The sequence below is a fragment of the Sinocyclocheilus grahami genome, unplaced genomic scaffold, assembly GCF_001515645.1.
Source record: "Sinocyclocheilus grahami isolate Dianchi unplaced genomic scaffold, SAMN03320097.WGS_v1.1 scaffold1365.1, whole genome shotgun sequence".
NCBI lineage: Eukaryota > Metazoa > Chordata > Actinopteri > Cypriniformes > Cyprinidae > Sinocyclocheilus > Sinocyclocheilus grahami.
The window spans coordinates 92,789-107,775 of NW_015506544.1; the positions used below are offsets into that span (position 1 = coordinate 92,789).

Genomic DNA, 14,987 nt, shown 5'->3' on the forward strand with positions numbered 1-14,987 from the left:
GGCTACTAGAACCATGATTTTTGGCTAATTTTTGTAAGGGAACATGGAAAGTCAAGAGAGAATATTAGATGAGTTGTTGGTGGTTAAATTATCACCGACATTAAAACACGTTATTAACGTCAACAGCCAAAAAAGTTTTACATGATTATGAATGTAGGCTTCCTGAAAGTGATGCACGGGCTTCATCTTTTTTCTTTTTCTTTTCTCGGCACCGGATCGCTGATGTCTTTTCACCGCATAGTTGTCCATCAATTATGATCATTTGCATTCAGCCGCAAATATGAGGTGCGAGTGAGTGTCTTTTTAAAAAAAAAAATTATGAGGTGCGTGCGAGCGTGCGAGCGGATGGCACGTCACGTGTGCTTAGCCTACTGCGTTCACCGTAAAATGCATTTTGTGTGCGTGTATATATATATATATATATATATATATATATATATATATATTCATCTTTAGATTTTTATTTATGTATATGTTAATTTTAATATTCATATAGAACGAAAGTTTTTTTTGAGCAACTGGTATGGTGCCCCCCTGGGAGTTGGTGCCCTACGCAAACTGCGTACTCTGCATATAGGGAGCGGCGGTACTGTGTGTGCGCTGCAAGTGTGCATGAGTGCACTGTCTCCAGGAGAGCGCACGAGCGCTGAATGGTTAAACAAGCAAGAAGTAAAAAGTAATGCAATTTATAAATCATCCCAAAGCGATTATCGGCCGATAGTGATCGGTAGCCAATCAATTGGAACACCCCTAATATTAGATCCAGTGTTTGGTAAACTACTCAAAAAAAGTAATCCAATACAAATGACTGATTACTGCATTTAAAAAAGTAATCTGATTACTAATTACTTTACTTTCAAGTTATCAAACCTAAAAAAAATACACTAAAGTGAAACGTATAGTTCTTTCATAATTGATCAATAATTTAATATTGACTGAAAAATTACACAAGTATTATTTGTATTAGAGCCCAACCGATATATAATTTTCCCGATATTATTGGCCGATATGAGCCTGTCGCAGATATCATATCGGCGAATATGCCGCCGAAATGAATTTTTTTTTTTTTACAGAACATATAAAGCAGATGAAATGCTTCTAAATGGTGTAATTACTTAGTTTGACCAGCAGAGCTCGCCATTGTTTGCTACTGGCGACTCAGGTCAGTGTAGAGATGCGCGGATAAGCTCAAACGTCACCCGAGTCCGCTACTTCAAATACATTTTTCCTGCGATATATATTGTGATATGAAGAGAAAAAAAATCAGATGACTTCAATAGCTCTATTTGGAAAAAACAATCAATGATTGGCGTGATTTTGTAGGCGAGTAAATCAGCATAGGAAATAAACAAATTACAAGCATAGTTAAATAACAGAACAAAGATACAAATTAAATAAGCAGTGCTTTATATTTTTCAGGTACAGAAATTAATAATCAAATGTAAAAACCCTGCATATATATATATATAGTTTTCACTATAAATTAAATCTAATAAATCTGTGTTAAAGCTACAAAAGTGATTTTTCTTTGTGTTTTGTTTTAACGTTCATGACAGAGAAAGCAACAGGAACATTAAACTGCTATGAACCGATATACTGTTACACATCCAACCGCACACGTCATCGCCTCGGAGGAGCAGGACCGAGCAGGGCACAGACGCACGTGACCGCGTCCAGGAACATCGCGTGCACACTCTAAAAATAGCTCACTGAAAGTTCTAATGAGCAGGTAGCGCGGTTGCGGCACAGTCAGCAAAGAAACACCAGAAGCAGCAACAGATGACTTTAATGTCATCATAGGTGAAAAGAAAGAAAGAAAGGAGATGTGAGTTGGTTGATTCAGTAAATTAGCTCAGGTCAGAATAATCATATTTTCTGTCTACACCTACATTGCCTGAGCTAACGTTAACATACACGGTTGCTAGGTAAGTTAACAGACTTGTTAGCTAAATATTTAATGTAGAACAGTGGTTCCCAAACTTGGGTACGTGAGGCTACAGAGGGGGTACACGAATACAAAAAAATGCTGAGTTTTGCGGCGTTTCGTGAACGAATCGTTCGTGAAAGTCATTGATTCAATGATTCATTTATAAATACAGCCACTTGCTTAGTTACTGAATGAACAAATTACTCGATGACTCATGCATTAAGACAGTGACTTACCGCCACCTACTGGCGGTTTTAGTTTTTAAAAATCACTTTTCACTTTTTTATCATCATTGCATATTATTAATCTATTTAACTTTTTTTTTTAAACATTAATATTCTATTTATAAAGAGAAAAAATGCATTGGAAAGTCAATTTGGGGGAAAAGGTGCAGTCTAAGTGAAAGAGAGCGGGGTAGCCTACGCAGAAGATTCAAGATTTTTATTTGTCACATTCATGGTTATATAGAGCAGTGTTTCCCAAACGGGGTGCCGTGTAAAAAAAAAAGTGTCAATATTTTTAAATTGCTAAAATGTTTAAAAAAAAACATATATTATATAATATCCATTTCTGATGTCGCCAATAATTAGAGATGCACCGAAATTCGGCTGCCGAAAAGGAGTTCACCGCTCAGGTTTCACTTTCACGTGGTGTGACGCTCTGCGTATTATCCGCTCTATGCGTGTGCCCTCCGCTCAGACGCTCCACACGTATGTTCATCCTCATCGGAACAGCAAAGTCCATTCAAAAATCAAGCTGACAGGAAACATGGATGTAGTACAGTATAGTTTCTGTCTGCAATAGCCCTACTGTGTTGTAACATGGTGTGGTATATGGGCAACTCTGGTAACGCTGCCCTCTCATTCATTGATCTGATAACCGCTATTTATGCTCGCATGTTCTGATAATAGCTTTCTAGGGCTAAACATTATTTGGATAAATGGTAAAAAAAAAAAATATATATATAAATATCTTAACCCTACTGTTAGACCTACCTGAAAAACTAAAAAGCAATTTATTTAATTCGAAGGCCTGTCGTTATTTTTTCTCTGTGCTATCATTATTAATTTCTTTATTTGTTCTTATTTTATTACTGACTGCTTGCTTGTCAGCTTGATTTCAAACTTTGAATTGAATAAAAAATATCTCGTGCTACTGCACCAAAATTACCCCACTGTAAAATTTAAAAAACACTGAGTGAGCAAAAATGTTTATATATGTATAAAAGCCTACATTAAAAACTGTCATATAAATTGGTCTCTTCATTAGAAATTAGCCTACTGATTGCCACCATTGATGGACAATTTTTAATATTAAAAATATCTGTATGACATTATATTCTGCAGTTCTTCCCTGTTGTACCGAATATCTATGTACAAGAGAAGAATGTGCAAACAGGTTGTACAGGGTAGTTACATAGCAGCAATAGAGTTAAAAAAGTAAATAAATAAAATATTACAGAAATTGCTGTGTGCAAGTGGCAATGTCAGTATATTAAGTGTCTTACTGATAATTAAGTGAAGTCATTACTAGCTAGGTAACAGACTGAACAGAAATGCCTCAGGGGGTACTCCACTCTAAAAAGTCTGGGATCCACTGATGTAGAACATTCTGTCCTGTACAACAAGTGATTAATTTTATATTTTCAGGTACAGCGGTTAGTTTGAAATAAAAGTTTAACATTGGAAATTGAGTCTCACATTATTTAAACATTATTCAAAACATTAATGGTGAACATTTGACTTTATAAAATGATTCTCTTAAGTCTTGGCGATCGGCCCCTATTAAACAATAAAGGAAGTAAGACATTTTTCTTATAGGCCTACATAGTTTAGTAGCCTACTACAATTTTTGGCAGAATTGATCATTAATCAACTTAATTATTTCCTGGATTTTGTATCACCATAGTCCCTAAATGTATGTACATGCAGGAAATGGGATTCAAATCGAAAACATTTTCCCCCCATTTTGTGTCCCCCCCACTTCTCAAACCAAAGTTACACCCTTGTGCTCCTATAACAGCTTTTTTTATCAGTTATTTTGTCTTTGAGTCGTTATATTTCTCACAGATTTCTGCTCGTTCTAAATCAGATACAGATAAAGTAGCACAGTAAAGATTACATTAATATGAATGCATTAGTGAGACAGCGATTGCGTGTGTGAATTAATTCTTCCTGGCAGCGTCTCTACTAGTAGTGAAGGTGTGGAATTTACTAGTTATTAAGAAATATATGCTTGAACTTTTCAGTTTCTAAGCTATTTTATTGAAAAATCACAGAACAGTGTTGACAATACATTTCCACGCTGAATGACTTTGCGCGTGATGTACGCGCTACTGTTTGTAGCGTGTGTGTGCGTTACAGTGCAGCAGCGCATTAGATTAGAACGGCGATTAACTTACCTGTGCAATAAGCGGTTTAAAACGTGCATTCTCCCGTTCAATTTCGAGCATCCAGTAATATAATCACACATGTCTTGTGGAGCGCTTTCAGAGTATGCATTTATTTGTCATTTGAACTGTCTGGAAACGGAGCGTAAATGTGGAATTCCTTCAAAGATTTCTTATCCTGTTGCGCCCTCTATAGGACCAGCGACGTCAACGTCAAGCTTAAAGCGTCATGGCAGAGCATTGAAGTCGACTAGTCGATTAGTCTGTGCAACCCCTACCGAGTTTTGACTGCCAACTCTTTAAAATACATCAAAACATCACGGAAACAGTATTCAGTTGAAGAAAAGATGAAAGTTATTCTCAGTACAATCATCCCCATTTAAATCATAAAGTTTGAAAAAATAGATTTAAAATCATGTGTAAGGCCACTGAGACAGCATGCTGTTGTTGCACATAAAATACCTAAAATGCCATACCTTTTACACATTTACTCGAATTGTTATGCTGATAATGATATTACAATTTGTAAGGAAAACTGCATTAAATAGCGAAGTATTTCTGGGGAAACTTTTTCAAAGGAAAACACACACACGCATGTCTCTTTGCTGAGCCGCGGCGGTCTCTGTGAATCAGCAGCATCCACAACTGAATGGAACAAAAAGTGTTGAACTTAAATTGTTTATGCGCGAGTGCACTTGCTAAATGAAGGCAGATTGTACAAAATGTATAAAAAAATTAATTTAAAAAAACATTACGCGAGGGAGACGAGGCAGCGCAGATCGCGCGTCTCATAAGTGAGTGGGAATTTACCGAACGTGGCACTTGCGGGAGTTAACACTGTATGCAATACCCGCAACCTCACACCAAATTTCAGGCCGTGTAGATAGGCAAGCATATATACAAATCATTTAGTAAGCAGAAATCCTAAATTTACCTTAACATATTAAGTTAGAGGAAGATGCGACTGAATTGATGCTTGAAGAATGCACTTCCAGCAGCCATGATAAACAGTTGGCGGTTAAAGTTTTCTATGCACAATTTGATTTGAGGAAAGTCACGAGACCTATTACTATCTCTCTATCCAATCACATTGATGGATAAAAATAAAATTAAAATAAGCATGTAACGACCACAAACGGAGGAAAATAGCGGAGTAAAAGTACCGATGCATCACTTAAAATATACTCAAGTAAAAGTAAAAGTAAAAGTACACAATTTTTGAACTACTCAAAAAAGTACAATTACTGATAAAAACTACTTACTGTAACAAGAGTATTTGTAATTCGTTACTTCACACCCCTGCCTATTTGAGACTTTAGTCTTTGCAACTTTACAGATCTTCTTTATGCACCAAGAGCTTGTAACACTCAAAAGAGAAAGGAAAAATTTAAATCGCATCATATGACCCCCTTTAAATTATTATTATTATTAGGCAGCCTATTATAATTCGGCTATTATTATCAAATTGCCCCGCTATTTCACACTCGCGCAAATGATGATTAGAGCCTGTAGCCGGTGAAGGAGTCTCCAACCACAAACACAGACGTACATTGTCTGCTGATATAAGGTATTTCATTGCATTTTAACAAGTAATCTGAACAGTCTATATATGTGCAATATTTTAACCGAGCCCTCACTAACTGAGTTTAACGGTAGTTGTTAAAACGCATCTCATCCTTGTTTCTGTGGCTGTGCGCTGGGCTCGTCATGGGGCGCGCGGTCCAGAGCGCTGTATGACTGATGTATCCGTTCAATTTAACTTTACTCCAAATATATGAACTTACCTGTTTTAAATAAGTTTATATTTAACATGTTCGTTTATGTCCAACATTTAGTGTTAAACTGTTGGTCTTTAAAATAAATCTACTTTTGATTTTCACTGTTAACTGCAGACCTTTTAGACTGATAACGTCTGTGCTCTGATGCGGCAAACTTGTCACAGGACGTGCGGTCCTAATAGCGATGTATGACTGTTGTATGCGAATATATATGAAATAGATGTTAGTTTATCAGTATGTTTGAAAGCATATTATTTAGATTATTGGTGCTTTCATAGGCTCTCTCTTGTGTGCCTGCGCGGTTTAAAACACCACATAGTTATAATAATAATAATAATAAATATAGCTGCAAGCAGCAATTACCGGGGTTCAAGCACATTAAGGCATTTAAGGTGCTATATTTTAGGGTCTAGGCCAACCTGGATGTATGGCTGACAGAAAAACACATCCAAAATGGAGAATATGCTCACAGACACACACACACTGAAATGAAATGATTAAACTAGTTAATTAATACTCAATAAGCATACTTAAACACATACAGGGACACATACACAGACATACATGCACACACATTTTGTTGCAGATATAGATATTTGAAATTAATGATAAGTGACAAAACTTATTGCAAGTCTTCTCTTTTTAAGAGTGTATAAGTCATTTTCAGGTTTCACTGTAATCATAATCTGGCATAATTGTCTGTATGAACAAAATGGTCAACTTTGACTCAATGTGATTTTAAATGTCATAATGATTTTACTATGTCTTAGCATGAATCCATAAGCTAACCTATGAATAGAACTGTTTCAGTGCATTTAATGAGCCCATTAGTGGTCTTCCGCTGCCATCTAGTGGTTATAATTGCAATTTCTCATACAATACTGTTTTTAACGTTTATAACTATTAGTGTTATTTTTTTTGCCCAATCACTCTTAAATTTCACATGCTTGTTTAGAATGAAATTATGCATAATTTTACACAGTTTGAGAGATATTGTGGGCTTTATTTCATAGGCCTTTGGGTACACTATGTAAAGAACATATTATAAAATGACCAGTTTATATTTGTCCAAATGCAAATGTTCAACATATTTTTGATAATTATTGACCTAGAGAGTCTAGAGAATAGTACTGCACTGATTTTTATTGATTTTGAGTTTAAACCCTACGACTAGTTCACAATTAACAGTTTGATAGACAGCAGTGATCCTATAGTCATTATTCAGAATGAGGAGATCTATCAAATGATATGAAGATATAGTGTATAAGTTAATATATGAACATTTTATTTCAATTTGAGGTCATTTACTACAGAAATACTGTTTTTGAGACAGCATGCTTGTTAAGAGTCATCTGACATGTTTTCACCAAGCTTCGTAAAGTTTGGAGTTTTTGTTTAGGTTTTACAGGTTTCGGGGTATATTTGACCACTGCCTTTTCTAAATAACCCCGTTAAAGGTAAACAAAGAACAAAATTCTAATTTTTTTTGATAATTATTGATCTAGAGAGTCCAGAGAATATTACTGCAGTGGTTTGATCGAGATCTGAACCTAGAACTAGTTCGCAAAAGTAGGGTTTTAACAATTTGTGAATATTTAATGAATGACTGGATTGACAGCAATGGTTCTTGAGGCAAAGTTTCTCATTATGAGGAGTTCTATCAAATTATATGAATATTGTGTGGATGAGTGAAACACCACGCGATTACTGAGCCATAAAACTCGTTAGCGCCAACTAGTGGCCGATTTCTTTCAAAATTCTTACAGACCTTTAGGGCCATGAGTCGAACATGCCCACCGAGTTTCGTTCCGATCGACCTCCGTTAACTTGACAAATAGGTGCTTAAAATTGTTTGGCCAATAGCGGCCATGTTTTTTTAGATACGTGAATGTCCTCATAGAAACTTGTGCCACTTTGGACAAAGACACGGCATATCAATTTTCAAGTCGATCAGACTAACGCTTGCCTAGTTATAGCCATTTTTATGTTTTTTTAAATCTTGTAGCGCCATCAAGTGGCAGAGCTGCACAATTTTTTTTATTTTGACCAAAGATTGAGCTCTTACACATGTGTCCCGTGTTTGGTGAAGATATCTCATTCCGTTCAACAGTTATAGCCATTTTTGTAAAATTGGCGAAAATTTAGACTTTGATAATTATTGATTTTCACTGTCCAGATAATTTTTCCAGAGAAAGTTTTGAGTCTACAATAAACGGTCTAGGAGTTATGAGCAGTTTTGCGTTTTTGATTGCTGCGTGCTTGAACCCCTAATAATAATAATTTATGCATTTAGCACACGCTTTTATCCAAAGCGACTTACAGTGCATTCAGGCTATACATTTTTTACCAGTATGTGTGTTCCCTGGGAATCGAACCCATGACCTTTTGCGCTGCTAAATCTTGTAGCGCCATCAAGTGGCAGAGCTGCACAATTTTTTTTATTTTGACCAAAGATTGAGCTCTTACACATGTGTCCCGTGTTTGGTGAAGATATCTCATTCCGTTCAACAGTTATAGCCATTTTTGTAAAATTGGCGAAAATTTAGACTTTTCGATAATTATTGATTTTCACTGTCCAGATAATTTTTCCAGAGAAAGTTTTGAGTCTACAATAAACGGTCTAGGAGTTATGAGCAGTTTTGCGTTTTTGATTGCTGCGTGCTTGAACCCCTAATAATAATAATTTATGCATTTAGCACACGCTTTTATCCAAAGCGACTTACAGTGCATTCAGGCTATACATTTTTTACCAGTATGTGTGTTCCCTGGGAATCGAACCCACGACCTTTTGCGCTGCTAACGCAATGCTCTACCACTGAGCCACAAAAATGAAATAGCCTATGATAAGTACAGAGAGTCTCTCTCTTGCCCCCACCCACCAATGCACGATAATATCATCTATCGGCGATCTCACGGGCTGGCGATATGACAATTTGAAAATGACCATATTGCCCAACACTAGTACACATTCACTTGTTGAACTTTTCCCAAACTATAATGCCAGACTAAAATATGTGAAATCGAGTGCAACATTTTGAAATATGATAGCCAACCTTTCATTGCATCTAAATGTTTTAGGACTCTGCATTTTAGCTTGCAATCTCCAGTGATTTATTAAAGGGCATACTGACGAGCAAAACATGATTTTTACTTCTCATTACTGCGTTACCAGGAAAGGTAATTAGAATACAGTAACGCGTATACCCAACTCTGATTAGATCTATGAAGTCGATCCTGTCTGTGTCAATAATGCTAATCAAAAAACAAAAGAAAGAGAAAATCACTCACTGCTCGACTGGAGAAAAAAAAAACAGCAACGATGTATATTTCATTCATAGTGTTGTATTTTACATTTTATTTTATTCAGTTTCTGAGTACTGTATGTGTGTCTGGATGCTAGGTGCCAAGTTCAGCAGCTGTACTACAGAAAGCTGGCAGAAGCACTGAAGTAAAGATATGCTGCTAGGAAAATTATACAATGCCTCATAGGGGTGGGCGATATAGCCTCAAAATGATATCACGATTTTTCAAGAATATTTGTGATAACGATATTTATGACAATGTACAAAAAAAAAAAACATGGAACGTTTTATTGGTGATTGCAGCTGGCAGGCAGCAGCATAGTGCAAACAAAATGAAGGGCATTTTCCATCCTTTTCCAATGAGCTACAGTCATTGATGACAAACTACCTAATTTGAAGTGTAAATCTATTGTCATAAGGTGGCAGCAGCAGCTGTGTGTTCGACTTGAAGCAGACCGATCTGACGTTAAAATACAGCGAGTGACTTACCCCTTATTTACCGCTAATTTTCGTCATCAAGAGGGCTTGCGGAAAACCGCGCACCTCATTTGCATGCAGGCAATAGGCTTGTTTGAGATGAGCAAAATCTGCACAGAACCGATCACCGGTGATCACCGCGAGATGCATGCCGGTTAGAAAAGTGTCCGAGTTACATCCGACTTGCTCTGATGTCATGCTGACGTGTGCCAAAAAACTCTCGCGACGGCGAGGCGGCTGTGTCGGACTGTGCAGTCGAGCGCAGTTGCTCTCCACCGACTGTGCTGATCAAAAGCATGATGGGAAACGACTGATTGACGACAACTTAATGCTCATTGGTTCAGACAACGGTGATGCTGCGTTCTCTTTTACATTTTTTTTTTTTATCTGGTTTCATGTGATTATGTATTGAAATTATGCATGAATATTCTCAAACACTATGCAAACTCAGCAGACGAGCTGAATGAGATGCAGATTCACTCTCTGCCAGCAGGTGGCGCTTAAAGCGTTTCCTTTGTTTCCGCTGTAAACAAAGCAGTGCTGCACTTATGAACTTTAATATGCATCATACAGAGGCAAGAGGAACTTGCTCGCGGTTAATCGTTACATCCCTATTTATTTCCATATCATACAATAAAGTTATCACAAAATTCATTAACCATTAATGGGGAATGCTTTCAACATGTCTTTTAGACCTTGAGAATAATTGTAAAGATTATTTGTTTGTTCACATTTAAGCTCCACAGAGCTACCATGAAATCTGCTTTATTTTACCCTAAATTCTGGATTTCATTTTATTTTGTCCTGGATTTTGTGTTTTATGATTCAATACAAATGTATCAAAAAAGGGTGTCTAATTAAAATAATTAATAAAACTTTAACAATTAAATCAATCTTTTAAATACTGAAATATAAATGTAATTTACAACAAAACATTGCATTTGTATTTTTTTGTCAAATAAGATGCTGCAAAACAGCACTGTTAACTATATAGCTTAATGAAAAAATACCTTGGTTGTATGATATTCCTTAAAATTATTATTATTATTACTTGAGAATTACATTAGTATACAATAGTACTATATTTCTATTATAATTTCTTCAATTTGTTCACTGGAATTTAATTTTGACGGGTTGTGAAAGTCTTTCCATTTTACTTTCAGTTTCAGTGTGTATTTGACAGTAGCTTTGCTCAAAAGAAAGGGTGAAAAGTTATGAAGTGACTCTCAGAGCAGCTCAGGAGATGAAGTTCATATGTTCATGTCCTTATTTATTAAAAGGCAGACGCTGAAATCACAGTGAGCGTCACATGTATCAGACAAAACCGTGCTGTTCATTTATGCAGAGACATGCAGAGTTAGCCTATTAGCGACAAGCACTGACTGGCTGTTAGATTAATCCATATCGAGTAAAAATGTCTTATCGTTATCGACATTTTATCGCAACTCTATATGATATTGTTTTATGGCCTAGCCCTAGTCCCAAGTCTCTCACCGTAAACACAAGTAATAATTTGATGTCCCATTCTGTCCAGTGTAGACACGGACTTTGAATGTTGCAAACCATGCAACATTTTTGCAAAACTGTTTTAGCTCATTTTGTTGTGACTCTTTAAAGTATACTCACCGTAAACAAATGCACTGAGAAACACTGCTCTACAGAGTTTAATGGTAAGCTGCATTTTATTGCATTAAGCATCGTTTTCCTCCAACTTTCTGCAAACCTACGAGAACAGACCAACTAATCATTTTTGGATCATGAACCAGCAGTTGAGAAGAAAAAAAAAACTGCTCTGGACCAATCGTAAAATACGTAATAGCTGTCACAATGACTTCACTCCTTTTGGATAATGGAAGTAAAAATTTATTTCTCACCCTTCTTACGAAAAATAGCATTGAGGAATCGGTCTGCTTGGCACTGGAGTTTATCAGAGGTGGACAGGCCATGAGGTGGGGGGGTTTCAGCAGGGGGTGGCGAGCCAGGCACGGCCACAGCAGGGTGGCTCTAGGTCACAAAAAGTAATAGTCAGTTACTGACCCCTGTCAGATACAGCCCATACTAGGGCTGCATGATTAATCAAATGTGATTGTCATGCGCATCTTGTCAGTAAAGTCGGTTCTGTAATCAGTAGTAAATCTCCATCACCTGCTTTCAGATGGAGCAGCATTTACTACACAGAGTAGTTCACTGACATGCTACGCAAAAAAAATTGCAGACGATATAATCGTGCAATTATGAAATCTAAGAAATCATTTGCGATAATGACAGCTTGTTTGCGTAGCTTCTCTGTGAATAACAGCTCTGTGTAGTAAATGCTGCTGCTTTTTCAAACTCACTTCATAACGTCAGTCGAGTGTTAAATTAAATCCTTCTGTGAGATGACGTGGCTTCTTTTATACTGAATAAGGCACGCAATATTTCATAGTATTCTAAGCAGTGATAAAGTCTATGTCGATTAGCATTGCATTATAATATTATAATGAAAATTATAATAAGATAAACCATATATTGTCGTAGTTGTATGTTTATTAGTTATGTTGAATCAATAAAAGCTGTTTATCTTCTGTTTATCCAGCTACCACTATAGGCATTTCCTGGGTTTCTTCTGCGGGGCGTATTTGGACTTTCTGCGCGAGAGCGCCCTCTGTCCTTCGGATGGAGATTTACTACTGATCACAGAACTGTGCTTCACTGAGATACACGACAATCGTAGCTTTTACCTAATCGAGAATATGATTTCATTCGATTTATCATGCAGCCCTAGCCCATACAAGTGTTAACTACAGTCTCACAGGCTCGAGTTGTCCCTAGTTATAATTAATGAACTTGTTTAACCATATTATAAAGAGACTGCATTAACAAACAGAACAGCTGCTAATCAGCAACTATTTGTCCTATACAAATGTCAAAGCATGACTGTTCTTACTAACAAACACCCCAGAATAAGCACACCTTTTTTGTGGCTTTTGAGGGTTGACTCACATTCGGTTTCTCTAGCTGCAGGTTGCAAAAAGAGCAGTTTGCATTAATGGACCAATCATCCACATCCTCTGGTTCACACTCTGAGGGAGAATCATATGAATATTCATCAGCGTCAAAAAAGGTTGAATTTTCTATGACCAAGCATGGATGAATATTACCACACACACAACATAAAACTCACCATCAAATATATTGAGATCTTGCAGCAGCCTTGGTCCATATATTCCCTCCAGTATACTTTCAAACCCTGCAAAAAATAAATTAATTAATTGTCATTTGTAAAAAAAAAAATAATAATAATAATAATCCAAAGGAGTAAAAAAGTATCCTAGAAAACAAATACATTATCATAAACCTACACAGATCTGTCACAACCCTTACCTGCCAGAAAGTGGTGGTTGATGGTTTTGTTAAAAGGTAAAAGGTCTACAAATGTAAAACGGTTTCTTTTTACAATATTGGCTAATAAAAATTAATTTTACATGCAATATATAATTCTATAAAATGCTCTAACAACAAATGCAAATACTCCCTGCACACAAAATCATTAGTTGCAAGACAAGCATAGGCCTACGTTAAAAAAAAAAATTCAGGTGGTCACGATGCTATGATAAAACTCAGAGTGTAAATATTATTATAGCTTATTTATATAAAAGTGAGAAAAGCTCATATTTGCAGTGCTGCTGCATGGTATGCATGAATGATACCCTTCACAGCTACATTCACATTATGTTCTTAAAAAAACACACACACAAAAGCTCACCCAAGAATGTCACATTCTGCAAATACTAATCAATCTTTTCTGGTTGCATGGGGGTTTTTTTATTTTCAAAGCATTAAAGCAACAAATGACATTTTATAATGCAAAACATGTTATACATGTTTAATGAACCATCCTATCATGAAAAATCTAGTTTTAAACACGCCAAATCTCTGTATGTACCCTTAAAAACCTCAGAGGCCTTGACCTTCTCGACTGTATCCAACCCTTAAAACCATACAACAAATCACAATCTATTAAACTCACCCTATATTTACAACAATTATACTCTGTTGTAGTAAAAACAATTTGAATTCTTTAATTTTCATTTTAATTAGCACAAATTCAATATATAGTACCGTTTACAGCGGTGTATAAAATGCATGTCAACAGTTTCGCAATAAGCCGGAGGTTGAGTGACCAGTTTATGCAGTAAAGGTTAGTCATGTGAATCTGTGGGTTTACGCTGAACACCATCAACTCTGCCAAACAAGTGTCAACAACACTACTAGTTCTACCACGTTTTAAAAGAGTAAGCTGGGTATCTATTCAACTAACGTTACCCGTTTTCAAAACGCCAAAAACCGTTCAGTAATTTAGTAAAGAAGCACTCTAATGACTTCTTAAAACTCTAACGTTACTACTTTTGGACATCTCAACAACAATCTATGGCAATGGTGCAAATGGCCGAATTATTCACGCAAGACATTCAAAAGCCGGACCCTAATGATGAATTATTATCATAATACAATCACGCGGTAGTTTGTATATCGGTATTCGGTGCAGAAAGGGTCAGTGAGTGCAAAGCTAACTCGGTTATCGAGGAATCATGAAGTAGGCACAAAGAAAATGGAGCCGGCAGAGCTCGCTTGGTCGGTGTCCGTTTTTTCTGTTAGCTACAAAGGCTTCCTCGGGCTCGCGCGGACCACGGCTCTCTATGTAAATGATTATTTTTGAACTTGACACACGCTCGCTTAGCAACTCCGAGAGCTAGCAGCTGCTGGGGGAGGGAGCTCCGCGAGAGAAAGAAACTGAGCGGATGGATGTTGCGATGTGTCCGCTTTTGGAATAAACGTTATGCAAATACGGCTTTTCCGAGCGCGGGGTGATTTAATCTTACCGACACAGTGGATGAGTTTGTGTCGCCATGAGTCGAGTTCCCGCCGGAATCCTTTTCTTTCGGTCGTGCATCTGGAGCTCCGGCACTGGGTCGCCATTCTGTCCGTCCGCCTCCCCCCGGCTCTGAGCGTGACGTCACCGCGCGTCATCCATATCGCGGCTCCGGTTGATTGACACGTGTCAGAACAGGCTAGAGGCGGGGCTTAGCGTTGTAAACAACCCCCAGTATATGTGCATTTATTTAGCAAAATTG

The 14,987-nt window shown here is 37.0% G+C and overlaps 1 protein-coding gene across 2 annotated transcripts; it reads right to left on the minus strand.

The window, feature by feature from the left end:
• Positions 1-11,517: 11,517 nt before the first annotated feature.
• On the minus strand, positions 11,518-14,846 carry LOC107569622 (ligand-dependent nuclear receptor corepressor-like protein). 2 transcript variants are annotated; one of them, XM_016255740.1, is made up of 5 exons: positions 14,736-14,846; positions 13,037-13,102; positions 12,856-12,935; positions 11,748-11,877; positions 11,518-11,596 (listed from the first exon to the last, which is right to left on the minus strand). In XM_016255740.1, the coding sequence occupies exons 1-5, from the start codon at positions 14,830-14,832 to the stop codon at positions 11,556-11,558; spliced, it is 414 nt and encodes a 137-aa protein (XP_016111226.1). In that variant the 5' UTR covers positions 14,833-14,846; the 3' UTR covers positions 11,518-11,555. The 2 variants fall into 2 exon arrangements, with proteins under 2 accessions (XP_016111226.1, XP_016111225.1); XM_016255739.1 differs by having other exon boundaries at positions 12,826-12,935.
• Between the last annotated feature and the right edge of the window lie 141 nt (positions 14,847-14,987).

What these genes read in the sequence shown, in the direction of transcription:
- LOC107569622 (XM_016255739.1), bottom strand. Translation starts at nt 14,832, where the DNA reads ATGGCGACCCAGTGCCGGAGCTCCAGATGCACGACCGAAAGAAAAGGA. An exon ending in AGATCTCAATATATTTGATG is followed by an intron (nt 12,936 to 13,036) that starts GTGAGTTTTATG and finishes ATTCTCCCTCAG; the next exon opens with AGTGTGAACCAGAGGATGTG. An exon ending in TGCTATTTTTCGTAAGAAGG is followed by an intron (nt 11,597 to 11,747) that starts GTGAGAAATAAA and finishes CTGTTCTCGTAG; the next exon opens with GTTTGCAGAAAGTTGGAGGA.